Source organism: Calypte anna, chromosome 5A (genome assembly GCF_003957555.1).
Source record: "Calypte anna isolate BGI_N300 chromosome 5A, bCalAnn1_v1.p, whole genome shotgun sequence".
In the NCBI taxonomy this organism is placed as follows: Eukaryota; Metazoa; Chordata; class Aves; order Apodiformes; family Trochilidae; genus Calypte; species Calypte anna.
Genome location: NC_044251.1, coordinates 19,741,466 through 19,753,488, shown reverse-complemented (window position 1 = coordinate 19,753,488; position 12,023 = coordinate 19,741,466). Strand labels below are relative to the sequence as shown.

At 39.2% G+C, this 12,023-nt stretch overlaps 1 protein-coding gene across 2 annotated transcripts; it reads right to left on the bottom strand.

Moving 5' to 3' along the window:
- Positions 1 to 1,188: 1,188 nt before the first annotated feature.
- On the bottom strand, positions 1,189 to 11,989 carry PNN (pinin, desmosome associated protein). 2 transcript variants are annotated; one of them, XM_030451802.1, is made up of 9 exons: positions 11,787 to 11,989; positions 11,319 to 11,390; positions 9,895 to 9,963; positions 8,775 to 8,847; positions 8,596 to 8,690; positions 6,597 to 6,672; positions 4,797 to 4,952; positions 4,573 to 4,711; positions 1,189 to 3,550 (listed from the first exon to the last, which is right to left on the bottom strand). In XM_030451802.1, exons 1-9 carry the CDS (start codon positions 11,897 to 11,899, stop codon positions 2,268 to 2,270), a joined length of 2,076 nt encoding a protein of 691 aa, XP_030307662.1. In that variant the 5' UTR covers positions 11,900 to 11,989; the 3' UTR covers positions 1,189 to 2,267. The 2 variants fall into 2 exon arrangements, with proteins under 2 accessions (XP_030307662.1, XP_030307663.1); XM_030451803.1 differs by lacking the exon at positions 11,787 to 11,989 and adding an exon at positions 9,722 to 9,776 and having other exon boundaries at positions 11,319 to 11,333.
- Positions 11,990 to 12,023: the final 34 nt, after the last annotated feature.

The window sequence follows — 12,023 nt, the reverse complement described above, 5'->3', positions numbered from 1 at the left end:
AGGTTTCCTTTGAAGGCACACAATGAAGCTGTTCTAAGCACAAAGACATCACTTTAAGTAACGGAGCAGGAATTTGAGTTGTACCTTTTACGTAGTCGTATTTCAGCTTATAATTAATGAACAATCCATGTAAAATCTACTCTGACAAAGACTCCACATGAAGCATAAAGGAAAAAACATTCTTTGAGCCTTCCAAGAATGAAGAAAAAGGCAAGCAAATGGCATGGAGTATATAAACCCCCAAAGATCTTTTAAAGTTTTATTTAAAACTAGAAGTGATCATCTGGTGGAAGCCCACCACCACAGACATAGAGCACACACAGTTATGTTGCCCACTCACATAAAGCATCTCTGCTCTGTTCTTAGTTTTTCCCCTTTTCAACAAATATAAAATGGCTTCCAAAGACCATTTGAAATGCGCAAGTAGTTGAAACACAAATCAGTGACGTGCTCAACTACACAGAAGTTTGTTCCTTGTGGTAAACTGCTGTTAACTTCTTTAATAAGGCATTTTAACTTCTGCTTGTCCTTCAAAACAGAAGGCATATTAAACCACCACAGTACTCTGAGGAAGGAAATACAGTTGGAGACCACAGACAGGAACTAAAGATGATTCTCAGTTGTGGACAATCAGAGACGCAATACTGAACCAGGAAAGGAACTGAAGAGACAGAAGCAAGTATAGAACTTATTGAGGAGCTTTCCTGCTCTGTTTGTGCTGGAAGAACACTCCACGCCTTGCAAGACACATTTCTTTTAAGCCATGAAGTTCAGAACTCAGAGTTCAGTTCCTCTGAGTTTAGACAGAAAAATCAAAAAATTGGCACCCATCCAAACTAGGACTTAGCAAAAGCCTGCTCTATTTTCCAGAAAAAAATGGCTATATATGGCATTTTGTACAATAAGATTGCATGTCATTCCTGTTCTGAAATATTTCTAGGACTCCGTGGTCTGCAATTTGGCACGTAAGAATTCTCTTCCTACAAAGACAACACAGATTGTAACAGTTTCATATTCAGTTAACAGGCATTGATTTAAGCCTAAATAGCCTAATAATAAGGCTAAATAAGAACAATTTTGGATATGGAGCTTCTAGGGTACAGCCGCCTACAATTATGATTGATGCTTTACGTGTACAAAGACTAAGGTACTATACCTGTGGTATAGAAAACATAGGCAGCAAAAGAGTAGTCTACAAAGCCACATTTATTTGCACAAATACAGAACAGAGCAACAGATGTTATTGTTTTCCATACAAAATTATATAAAAACAGTGTTCACCTTCATAGATAACACCATACCACTTTAAGTTGTATTAAATACATTCAGAAAGAATTCTTGCACGCACACATTAGTATTAGGTAGTCCCAGGTAACTCCAACACTGCAATATTATTATTCCTAGAGGTATGAAGGCATTAAAGACTAGTCTGCAACTAGAATAAAATTAATTCTGGTTGAGAAGCAAGCTGATGTCTTTCCTCCACTGGCCAAAGCAAGGAATATCATTAAACAGATTGTCTCCAAACCATGGATGTCAATACTACCAAAGCACCTGCAGAAGGCAGGTAAGAGTGGTATTCCAGACTGACTTCAGCTATCTATCCCAGTATAAACATTCCCATTTAATCACTCCTTGCCTATCAATAGGAAAAAGTTTTATAAAACTGCAAGACAGAATTGCATAAGAGCTTGAGATTACAGAAGAAAACAAAAAGTAGCGATCAAAACCAATTACTTTCCTCTTCATACTCAGCACTGGAGAGACTACTCCCTTAACTGGGTCTTAAGATTCCAATTTTTGCAAAGAATAGAGGTGAAAAGCAGAGTTTTATGCCTCTCTACATATGATCTAAAGGGGAATTTAATTGCCAACAGGACATCTCAAACAATTTATTTAAAATGCACATTTATTTCTACAAAAAAAAGTATGATACAGAAGAAGTATGATCACACCTACTTAAAGGTTTACCTAATAAAATATACAGAGGATATTAATGAGTACAGGATATTTAAAAAAAAAGATGCAAAGGAGTGTTAATTTTTTATTTTTACATTTTCAGGAACTTCACATAATTTTGGTAAGTAACCTTTTACAAAATGATGTAAAAAGTACAAGAATGCCTGGTAAACAGTCTGCATTTTTCCAAAAGATTTTTTACAGCATGCAATTCTTAAGGCAGCCTTCTCCTCCTCCTTACAACGAATCCTTTCACTCAGATAATCTTCCGCTGCAAAGATTAGGCTAAGGAAGCTTGGTCTCTTCTGTTAACGCCTTTTGTCTTTCCTGTCTGATTTACGGTCTCTTTCACTCCGTGAAGTTCTCTTGCCTGACCGACTACTTTCTGATATAGACCTCTTCCTGTCAGATCTTGAACTTTTATCCTTTGAGCTTTTGGTATCTCTACTCCCACCTTTTGAGGACTTGTGGCTTCTAGCCACACCTGAAGCATCCCTTCGCTTCCTATCTGTGCTCCTTCTGTGTTTTCTGTCTCTGTTATGCCCCCTTCCTCGGCTTCTACTCCTACTTTCACTACTAGTAGAGCTACTGCTGCTACTGTCCCTGCTAGTACTTCCACTCGTAGTGCTGCTACTGGTGGAAGTACTCCGACTGCTACTGCTGCCAGTAGTGGAACTACTTCCACTAGTAGTACTGCTTGAAGTACTACTGCTACTACTACTGCTGCTACTACGGCCATGGCCGGTTTTGTGCCCTGCCCTACCCCTGCTTCTACTCCTAGTCTTATTCTTAATTTCTACACTCTGTGTCTGACTCTGCTCTGTCTGTGCCTCAACCACCTTCACAGACAGAACAGCAGTGTCATCCTTGTCTGCCTGAGGCTCTGTATCCTGAGTGGACTGAGACAACTGAGGTGACTGTGACAGTGGCACAGACTGTGGCTGAGAGAGCGCCTCAGCCACAGGTTCTGACTGAGCTTCAGGTGCCTTTTCCTGCTTTTCTTCAGATTCAGCATCAATTTCTGGTTTGATACTTTTCTCCTTCTCAGGAGAAGGAACGTTACACTCTTTTTCTAGCTGAGGATCACACTCTGTTTCTAGTTCCATTTCTTTGCCATTTTCAGTTTCTACAGGTTCTACACTATCTGCCTCATTCATTTCAGCCACATCCTGCTCCTTATCCACTGGCTGAATGTTTTCACTTTCCTCTTTTGTAACTGTGACCTCTTCATGCTGACCATCCTGCTGCTTGTCATTCTCCCTCACCTCAGCAGACTCTTCTGCTTTACTCTCCATTTCATGTTTCTGTTCATCCTCTTCCTGGTCTTTCTCTGCATCACTATGCCCTGAGCCTACTTTTCCCTTTTCCTCCCCTACCTCCTCCATTTCTACATCATTGTGCTGATTACCTGTCTCCAACTCTTCCACCTGCTGAGCCGCCTTACCCTCTTCCTGCTCCTTGTTCTGTTCTTCTTTCTTTTCTTCATTCTGCGACTCCTGATGTTCTTTTTCCTTCATAGATTGTCTTCTGGGCCTGGCCTCCATTTTGTTAATCTGCTCTGCAAATTCATTTCTCCTGCTTTCAAAGAGTGCTAGGGAGTAAATGCATAAATATAGTTTCAGCTAATCTACAGACACTGAAGAATCTTTTCTCTTTAACTATGAGCTAACAAGATATCAATCTCTTTTAACTTATAAATACTGCACCCTTATTCATTCTGGAGTAGCAAGCATTCATGCATTATGAAAAAGACTGCTAGTTACCTTAAGAAACAAAGCAAAGGGGACAGTCAACTCAGGTCAGTATTGGAACAGTAAATCTAAGCTAACAAAAAGAAGTTTTGACTTCATTAAAATCAATCCAACCAACAGTGTATCAAAATATACCAGAGCTCCCTTGTATTTATCTATTAGCATAATTAGATAAATTATCTAATTTATCTATTATACTACCTAAGGTAAGCAAAAGAATAAGAATCAGTAAAAAGATGGTTAGGTATTAAGAAAGCTTAAATAACATGAGCTATTCAGACAGGTGAGTTGGCATCTTTTATCCCCCCAATCCCTCACAACGAAGAAAAGTTCCTAATGAAAACAATAACAATACATTCTCAAATCAGTAGAAAGAACAGCAGGTCTACCACCAACCGCAGTATTTTAAATTGTTTTCCAAAAGAAAAACATAGTCATCCTGTGAGACAGAAATGAACACACATTAAGGTAAAAAAACCAAAATCAAAGTTTAGTGTTGTACTTAAGAAAAAACTTGTCAAATACGTCATAAAACCTGTAAAAAAAAAAAAAACAAAACCCAAACTGTTTCAATAGGTTTTCAATCCACAGAATCTGCCTTTTCAAAAGCTAAGCTGCTGCACTGGCATACCTCTGCGTACTAAAACTGTGTTTTAAGCACATACCTCTGAGATTATACATACATCTCTTTTGACTTATTGTAAGAGAATCAAAGCATACCCAAGAAAAATAAGCCACTGAAAGAGTTATTGATATTCATTATGGTGAACATCCATGCAGAAGCATACAGTTTGTCCTAACCTTGAGAAACTTGAAAGAAATGTGTATAGCAAATTTCAAGCATATCTCAAAGACCACTTACCATTCATCTTTTTCTGTGACTCATCCATCAGCTTCTGTGTAGCAGGACACATTCTGCCAGGTATGTAGAATAAGTGAGGCTTTGTCTTTGTTCTTATGTATTTAATTATTTTAGCATTATGTTCATTCCATTCTTCTTGCTGAGAAATGAAAGAAAATAACCCTCATGTACACAGGTTTAATAGCTGAAACTAGAGAAAGATCAAGAGCAAAACTAGAACTCACCAACTGAGCAAGCTCAACCTTTTGCTCCAGTATCCGCAGCTCTGTCTGTTTAGCGCGCCTTTCTTCAAACAGTTCTCGCCTTTCATTTTCAACTTGCTTTCTTTCTTCCTCTGCCTGTACTTCAAGTTTTTGTTCAATTTCTTTTCGTCTCTTTTGCTAAGATAAATAGAAGAAGTGTTTAAAAAACTTCCTAATCAAGACAATTTTAATTATTTACACCATTAAAGGCATTCCTAAAAACACATTTAGAAATATCTTCTAAATCACAAGTAATGGAAGAGTGTAATTCCTCTTGGCACCTGATTCTTTGTGGGTTAACTATAAAATTATGGGCTCCTGTGGATTTATGTCTACTTTTCTATCACTCAGTTTGAATTTCACTTTTCTATACAAGCTGCAGCTTTTTTTTTCCAATATAAGGAAAAAAGAATTAAGATTTCAGGTATTCATTCCATTTTGATGGAAAAAAGTCAAATCCCCCAGAAACAAAGAAAGGGCTGCAGACTGGTGTTTTTGACCAACAAAAATTATGTTGAAAATACTTCCAGTATATTCGTTGTTAATTAGATATATTACTGTAATCCAGGAATGCCATTTGTATGCCTGACACAGCCATACGCTCAGATTGTACAAGAGCTAATAAAAAAAAAATACAATTTAGTGCCTTGACAACAAAACAGCTGTGTCGCAAAGCTCCTCAGGTCTCTGCTTTGATTTATATTTATTTTCTATATATGAAGAGAGCAACATCTATATAAATTCTCAGAAAAACATTTCAAAGAGCAGTAATTCTGCAAAATCTTTTTATGCAAACACATACTACTGTAAGTCAGACAAGGACTCGATACTTCCAGACAATCCTAATCAATAGTTTCTAGTTCTAAAGGCAAGTAGGCAACAGAGAACTTTGTTCCTTTCTCATGTGCTACATTAAAAGTTAGATAAAACAGCAGGAAATAAAATACTGAATCTGAAAGTAATCAATACCAACATTGCAAGCCAGCTAGGCTAATGCTACACTGAAAAGGTTTTAAGTTTAGAGATATTCTATCTGTCACTAATAAGTACAGGTTATTAGTATGAACTGAACAAACCATTTAGGCAACAGTAAACAGATACCAAATCCTCCACAAATTAAAAAAGCATACTAGGAATAAAACTACCACCATCCTATGTATGAGTTTTTTGAAGTTAGCACAAAGTTATGCAAAGCCTTCACCTCGGTAGAATCATACCCTTTTATTAAAAACAGGAATTCTTTGTGTCTATACTGGGAGGGGAAAGCCATTCCTAGTCAAACTGTAATAAAACTATAATAAAACTCTACATTTCTGCATGCTTGGTTATAATTTAAATATCTGGAACACATAGGGGTAGGCATTGCTTCAGCAATACTGAATCACCATTACTTACAGAAGAAGCCTACGATCTATTAAATAGATTAAATCCCATTTACTGTGAAATGATCCCCAAATAATGTAAAGAAAACATTATCTGTTTTGTTTTGCATGTTTTTAAAATATTCAGGAAAAAAAACAAAGAAAAAACCCCAACCATCAACAAAGCTTGCCTTTTCACTTCTGCAATGACCAGAAATAGTATTGTAAAATATTGACTTAGTTTGCATCCCCTTCCAGCATCACACCCCAATGCCATTGAACTAAACCAAACAAAAATCTATGTGCGCTCTTATAACTTGTTGCACCCTACACCTTGGGAATTCTCATTCCTACATGAAGTTGTTTCAGCACATGATTTTGCTTTATTATTTATAATCTGATAAGAACTAAAAATAAGTACCCCCTCAGTAGCAACTGTGGCCTCCTGCTTAAATTTTTGAAGAGTGCCCATCAACAAGCCAAATATACGTCGATTCCTGAATAAAAAAAAAAAGAAGTTTGAGATTCAGTTCAAGTACTAAGAATTTTACTTGCATAAACAATTGGATAAACTTTTCACCTCTGAGATGTTTATTTTTAAAAGGTTCAGTACTACTCAAGGCCATTAGCAAGAGAACCCTGTGCTGACAGTCAAGGATATAATTTACAGTGACATATCATATTTTGCTTAAGAGTAAGACATGGCTCTTATCCATAACACAGCAGTTAGCAGTGGGAAAATTGGAAGCCAGCACATTTTCATCTGGAAAAACTAACACTAAGGAAATGTTAAAAAAAAATAAATTGCAGAAGCAGTGTACTGAAGAAAAGGTTAAGTAAATACAGTGTGAGCTATCAATAAGGCAGTTAAGTGGAAGGTCATGGTGCTTTCTGAAAAACAGCCCTCTCCCTGCTCAGAGGACTGAGGAGAAACGGAGCCACAGGGGAGGAAAAGCTTCTCTGTCAGTTTGCCTAACAGTATCTTCTACTATCAGACATTGAACTGTGGGATGAAACCAGAATTCCTCTCATTCAATTAAGTGGGGTTTTGAGAAAAATAGGTAAAATTCTGCAAGGAATTCCCTTCTTCTAAGCAACTAATTTCTTGAATTTCACCTTTTCTTTCTTTTCATTTAATCCCAAATTAAGCCTTTACAGCAAGAAGCAGACTATTTTACTCGCCTTGAACTTTTACCCAATTAAGAAAGAAAGGAAACGGTACTCTCTTCACTCAGTATCACTATACTACAGCAGCATAAACCTGACACAGAAAGGTAGAAGTACTTGTATATTAAACAGTACAAATAGGAACAAAGACTTGAGAGCTCGAGATTCCTTAAAGTGTATTTGTATATGAATGACATCCTAGAAGACACTAAGCAAAAGCAAGATTTCAGTGAATGCTGTCCTCTTGAACAACCTCTTTCCACCACAAGTCACATGGACATCAATCCTGATTTTCTCATCTCCCCAGAAGTCTGTTGAAGTGATAAACAGTAAAACTACTATTCTGAGGAAACAAAATTTTAGTGCCTGAAGCTCTAGGAAGTCCACTAAGTATTTTGAAAATCTTTCTGTGAGGAAAGCAGTTGGAAACTGGTGATGGAAGTAACAGCAGTCTGTTATTGGTGTTGTAACTGTAAAAAAAGCAAGCATCTTTTCTGTGCTAATTGATCTGTGGTCCTTATTAGACAAGATTTCTATAGATCCTTATTCCAGCTCATGTTATTTGAAAGATTATATGATATTATTATTACTGTTGCACCAAATGAGCTGCAGACTAAAGTAGATGGAGCCCAAGAGATTGGTTGCAGTTACAGATTTGTTTTTCCAGCACAAGAGACCTGTATTTCAGCAAAAATAATGAGTTACCCCAACATAAATAAAATAATAGAAAAAAGGAGATATGTATAGGGCTCTAAACAGAAACAGGCAATAGGAAGGTCAGACTGCACACACGGTAAGTCTGAAAGTAGTAAGAAAAAAGAAACACACGATGGAACCACTACAATAAAAAAAGGGGCAGAATCCCAAACCCCTCCTTCAACTAAAAAATAAAAAAAAGATGTACCAAGACAGTTCTAACATCAAAAATGTTTAGTAACCAGTGAAGCTATATTTATTTTCTCTTACTCAAAGACAATCAGCTACAGCAACACTGGCAAACCTATTCCTGTAGGTGGCCTGGGAAGTAGAACAACTGTGAGGTACATGATGCCAATGATGCATTATTACTGTTATGACGTATTTTGAGAGAATAATTTAAAATCAATTATGAGAGCATAACTTAAAATCAATTCTGGTACCTCTTCAACATCATCTCTGAAACCTAATAGCACCTGTATAAGACTTCTCCAACGTAAAGCTACTTTGCATGTTAGCACTGAGAAGTACCATGCTAGCGTTTGGTCTATGCGTACCTTTGTTTTCCTTTCTCATCCATATTTTGATCTTGTATAAGGTCTCGACGTGTTCGCTCTTTGGAGGTAGCAACAACAGAAGATGGTAATGCTGGCTGCAACAGAGGAAAACAAGCTATTTTGTTCATGTTCCAGATAAGCACACTTCTCCTTGTACAGCTCCATTTATCATGTGTTACCTTTTTAATATCGTCATCCTCTGCGTCGCTGTCTTGGCGTGATTCTCTTCTTGTCCGACGTTCTCCCCCCAGCCTGAAGAAGAAAAAGCAGCAGTGGTCAGTAAGTCTCGCATATTTAGGACAGCACCTGTCCTGGAACAACGAAAATACAAGCCAGCTTATCTAAAGAACCAACACTTTCAGGAAAAAAAAAAAAATCTACCCATTGTTCCAATGACCAGTAAGTAGCATTTTACAGACAAAATCTACTGTTGGCAAAAATTGGTGAGAAAACAGTTTAACACAACTTCCACCATGATGTAAACGGGAGAGCTCACATTTACTGCTGTATTTAACTTTTTAGAATACCTGTGGAATTTCTTTTTTCAGTACGTTAGAATTTTTCTAGAACATCTAAAATGGCTACTCATACAAAGGATCACAAGACAGATTTAAATACATCAGAATATAAAGATTGGTAGAATTTTTCAAATGGGAAATGTTATTTCAGTCACCTAGAAAAAGTGATCACTAAAGAAAAGTTATTTTCAGCTTTCACTCTCAGCCTTGTGGCTGAACGCTTTATGACTGGTAAAGACATTTCACAGTACTTATTTTGCATTAACTCAAACACATGCTTTGCTTTAGGCAGGAACTACCAATAGATGTAAGTGACCACAGAATAAAGATCACTATAAAGTCACATCTGGTGGATCTGCATCCAGATGTGAAAGTTCAAAATCTGAGTCTATTGTCACACTGTAAGCATTTGATTTATTGAATGGGAGATCTTCGTCATAATTCGGTTTTTGTCTACTGCAAACCAAATCTGGGCTACTAAGCTGAATATAATATGGCAGACTGTACATCAAGTAAAACTGAAAATTACAAGAATCTCGCTGTATCTTTCTGTTATTGCCATAATTAATGAATTGTTTTAAGGTATGGAAAAAAAGTATAAATTTCACCACAGTTGACTGCTATCATCCAAATACGTTCCAACAAGTCTTGAACATATAATATCTGAAGAAGACAGTGACATCATCAGTTATATCAGCTATTGAATCTAAGTATTTTATATTTACTGCTCTAATTTCTCATTCTGATGAAACTAATTCTTTGCAGCAGTTTTTGCACCTACCTACTGGTTGCCCCTTCAAAATCCCTCTGCTTGGCTGGGGGTCCTCCTCCACTATCCGAGAATCCACGCCTAAAAAGAAAACACTTGTGATCTCAGAACAAGTTTTGCTAAGCCCAGGTCCATCTTAAGTGTGAACAATCAGCCTATGTTTTGGCTTTATGGTCATGATGTAATAAAACAATTTTATTCACCTCTGTCATCCTTTACTGTTAGTACTTCAATAAGGTGTAAAAACATATTGCTTGTGGACCAGTTAATTAAGATTTTAATTTTGGGGGCAGGTGAGATCTATGGGCCAAGTGTATGAGGTTCAACAAGGCCAACTGTTCAGTTTTGAGACCCTCACTGAAAGAACATTGGGGAGCTAGAGCATGTCCAAAGGACAACAAAGCTGGTGCAGGGTCTATAGCACAAGTCTCATGAGGAAAAGCTGAGAGAACAGGGCTTTTTTAACCTGGAAAAAGGAGGCTGAAGGGAGACTTTATTACTCTCTACAACTCTGTGGAAGGATGTTGTAGTGCAGTGGGTGCTGGCCTCTCCCAAGTAAGAATAGAACAGGAGCAAACAGTCTCAAGTTGTGCCAGGCCAGGTTTAGATTAAATATGAGGAATAATTTATTCACTGAAAGGGCTGTCAGGCTCCATCCCTGGAGGTATTTAAAAAAAAGTGTAGATGTAGCAACATAGTAGGTTGATGGTTGGACTTGAACGTAAAGGTCTTTTCCAACCCAAATGATTCTATGATTCTGCACTTAATTGAATAGCTACACCAAAATGAACAGTCCATATTTGCAGTGTGTGTTCCTATTTGCAATAATTTTCAAGATGTATAAAGCCTTAACCTTAAGGTTTAATATTGAAACTCAACCAATAAACTCTGCTAGATACTACATTAAGAACAATCTATGGAATGAAAAAGGGCCTTCTCATTCCACTTGACGGGGACTGGGGGAAAAGAGGAAAGAAAAACCCACACCAGAACACTAGTGGTTTCACATATGTGTGTTTTAAAATTCCTGTTGACTTTAATGCTTTCTGTTCTTCTTGGAACAGCAATCAGTATCTTAATGTCTGAGGAACCGATTTTCAAAATTTCAAAGAAACAACGTCTCACATATCACAAAACACCTTTTTTAACTTTGATGTTTCCCTTAATTTTTCAGGCTAGCGGCTGGAAGGGCTAAAAAAAAAAAAAACCGGTTTAAGTTTGTTTAACTCAGAATGAGGAGATGCTTTAAATTTCAGGTAGCGACACTGAAGTGTAAACACGGTGTGGGGCAGGTTTTAGTGCCTGCTTACTGAAACTGCAGCACAACGAGCAATGGCATCACACAAGAATTACAACACGGCATAAGAAAACCAATGCTAGGAAAAAACAATGCTAGAAAAAAAGACAGCGCACCGCCCGTTTCTGCAGCTCCTTACCTTAGCAATAAGCTCCCACGGCCTCTACCTCCACCAGGGCCTGTGAGGGCTAACAGTCTGTTCTGAGGGGGCCTGCAAGACACAGCGGGCGTTGTTAGCGGTGCCATCCCCGGGCCGCTGCAGGAAGCCTCCCCAGGGCGCTGCCGTTCGTCCAGCCAGAGGTGGCCACGACCGCTCCCTCACGCCCCACGGTTGTGTCCCCCCACTCCCATAACGATGGGCAGACAGCACCAGCAAACCAGCGGGGCTGGGGCCCCACTAGCCTCTCCCGCTCTGAGTTGGAGGCGCGGGGATGGCCCGAAGGAGATCGGGAAAGCGGCGGCCTGCGGGCAGCTCCTCGTCCTTCGGGTCCCTCACCCACACGCTCCGATTCTCCCCCCCTCCCGGGGGGGGCGCTCACAGCTCCCTCACGCCTCGCGGCCTGGCCGCTTCTCACGCTCCCCTCTCCCCCGCGGGGCCTTTGCTCACCTCACATCGTTGGGGTCCCGTCCCGTCAGCTTGCGGATATTCTCGTCCACGTGCTTGAGGCTCTCCTTGGCCTTCTCCAGCTGCTCCTGCAGCGCACGCACCGCCACCGCCATCCCGCTCGCAGCGCGGCCTGGCCGGGGCCCAGCGCAAGGCACCGCTGGGTAATGGGGCGAGAGGCTCCGCCCACGCGCTGCGCGCCCCGGCTCTGCTCGGCCGGGCTGGCGGCCCCGCACTCCC

Excerpts from the sequence above, each read along its gene's own strand:
- PNN (XM_030451802.1), bottom strand. The coding sequence starts at position 11,899 with ATGGCGGTGGCGGTGCGTGCGCTGCAGGAGCAGCTGGAGAAGGCCAAG. Across the intron at positions 8,848-9,894 it reads TTTGAAGGGGCAACCAGTAG|GCTGGGGGGAGAACGTCGGA; the intron begins GTAGGTGCAAAA and ends TTTCTTCTTCAG. Across the intron at positions 3,551-4,572 it reads GTCACAGAAAAAGATGAATG|CACTCTTTGAAAGCAGGAGA; the intron begins GTAAGTGGTCTT and ends TTTACTCCCTAG.